Source organism: Myotis brandtii, unplaced genomic scaffold (genome assembly GCF_000412655.1).
Source record: "Myotis brandtii unplaced genomic scaffold, ASM41265v1 scaffold986, whole genome shotgun sequence".
NCBI classification, from domain to species: domain Eukaryota; kingdom Metazoa; phylum Chordata; class Mammalia; order Chiroptera; family Vespertilionidae; genus Myotis; species Myotis brandtii.
The window spans coordinates 895,321-896,089 of NW_005372102.1; the positions used below are offsets into that span (position 1 = coordinate 895,321).

At 66.4% G+C, this 769-nt stretch overlaps 1 protein-coding gene across 1 annotated transcript in view; it reads left to right on the forward strand.

Moving 5' to 3' along the window:
- Positions 1-769, forward strand: part of HTRA3 (HtrA serine peptidase 3) — a gene marked incomplete at its 5' end in the record, with an annotated part of 41,340 nt that overhangs the window by 13,401 nt on the left and 27,170 nt on the right. The window contains 2 exon segments of the mRNA XM_005886457.2: positions 540-547; positions 550-755. Coding sequence (XP_005886519.2) covers positions 540-547; positions 550-755 — 214 coding nt within the window.

Consider the following 769-nt stretch of genomic DNA (forward strand, 5'->3'; position numbering starts at 1 on the left):
TGCTCTGCCGTCAGAGGCCAGGAAACTGGCCTTCCCGGGGTCCCCGCCGGTGAGCGTCCCAGCAGCAGGCACGGTAGTGCTTCTTCGCTCTGCCCACAGCAGCCCTGCCTGAGGGACCACCTGCGTCCGGGTGCCGCAGGCTCCGGGCCCACCACTGAGCAGAACAGGGGTTACCCTAACTCCTGCGTGGGGGACCGGGGCTCAGAGAGGCTCAGCGACCCGCCCTCCAGCAGGGTGTAGGCTGGGCTGGAGGCTAGGGTTCTGGTCCGTCCGCTGTCTGCGCAGCGAGCGTGCCGCCATCACAGGTCTGACACTGTGGCCTCGTGTCTCACTCGCAATTGCAAGTTGGGGATGAGGCCCCTCCGTGGCTGTCACGTGGGTGAGACCCAGGGCCACGGCCAGTCAGTGGCAGAGCCAGGATTTGGACTTGGGCGTGGGGGACCCCAACTCAAGTTCTCTCCCCCACGCTGGCTGGGCCGTCACCGGGGCCGACCCCTGCATTGAGGCCCCGAGCCCTGACCCCGCGCATCTGCCCGCAGACACCCGCTGTTAATGTGCCCCTGTCCAGCGGCTCCGGCTTCCTCATGTCCGAGGCCGGCCTGATCGTCACCAACGCGCACGTGGTGTCCAGCACCAACGCCGTCTCAGGCCGGCAGCAGCTCAAGGTGCAGCTGCAGAACGGCGACACCTACGAGGCCACCATCAAAGACATCGACAAGAAGTCCGACATCGCCACCATCAAGATCCACCCCAAAGTGAGTGGCGTGGG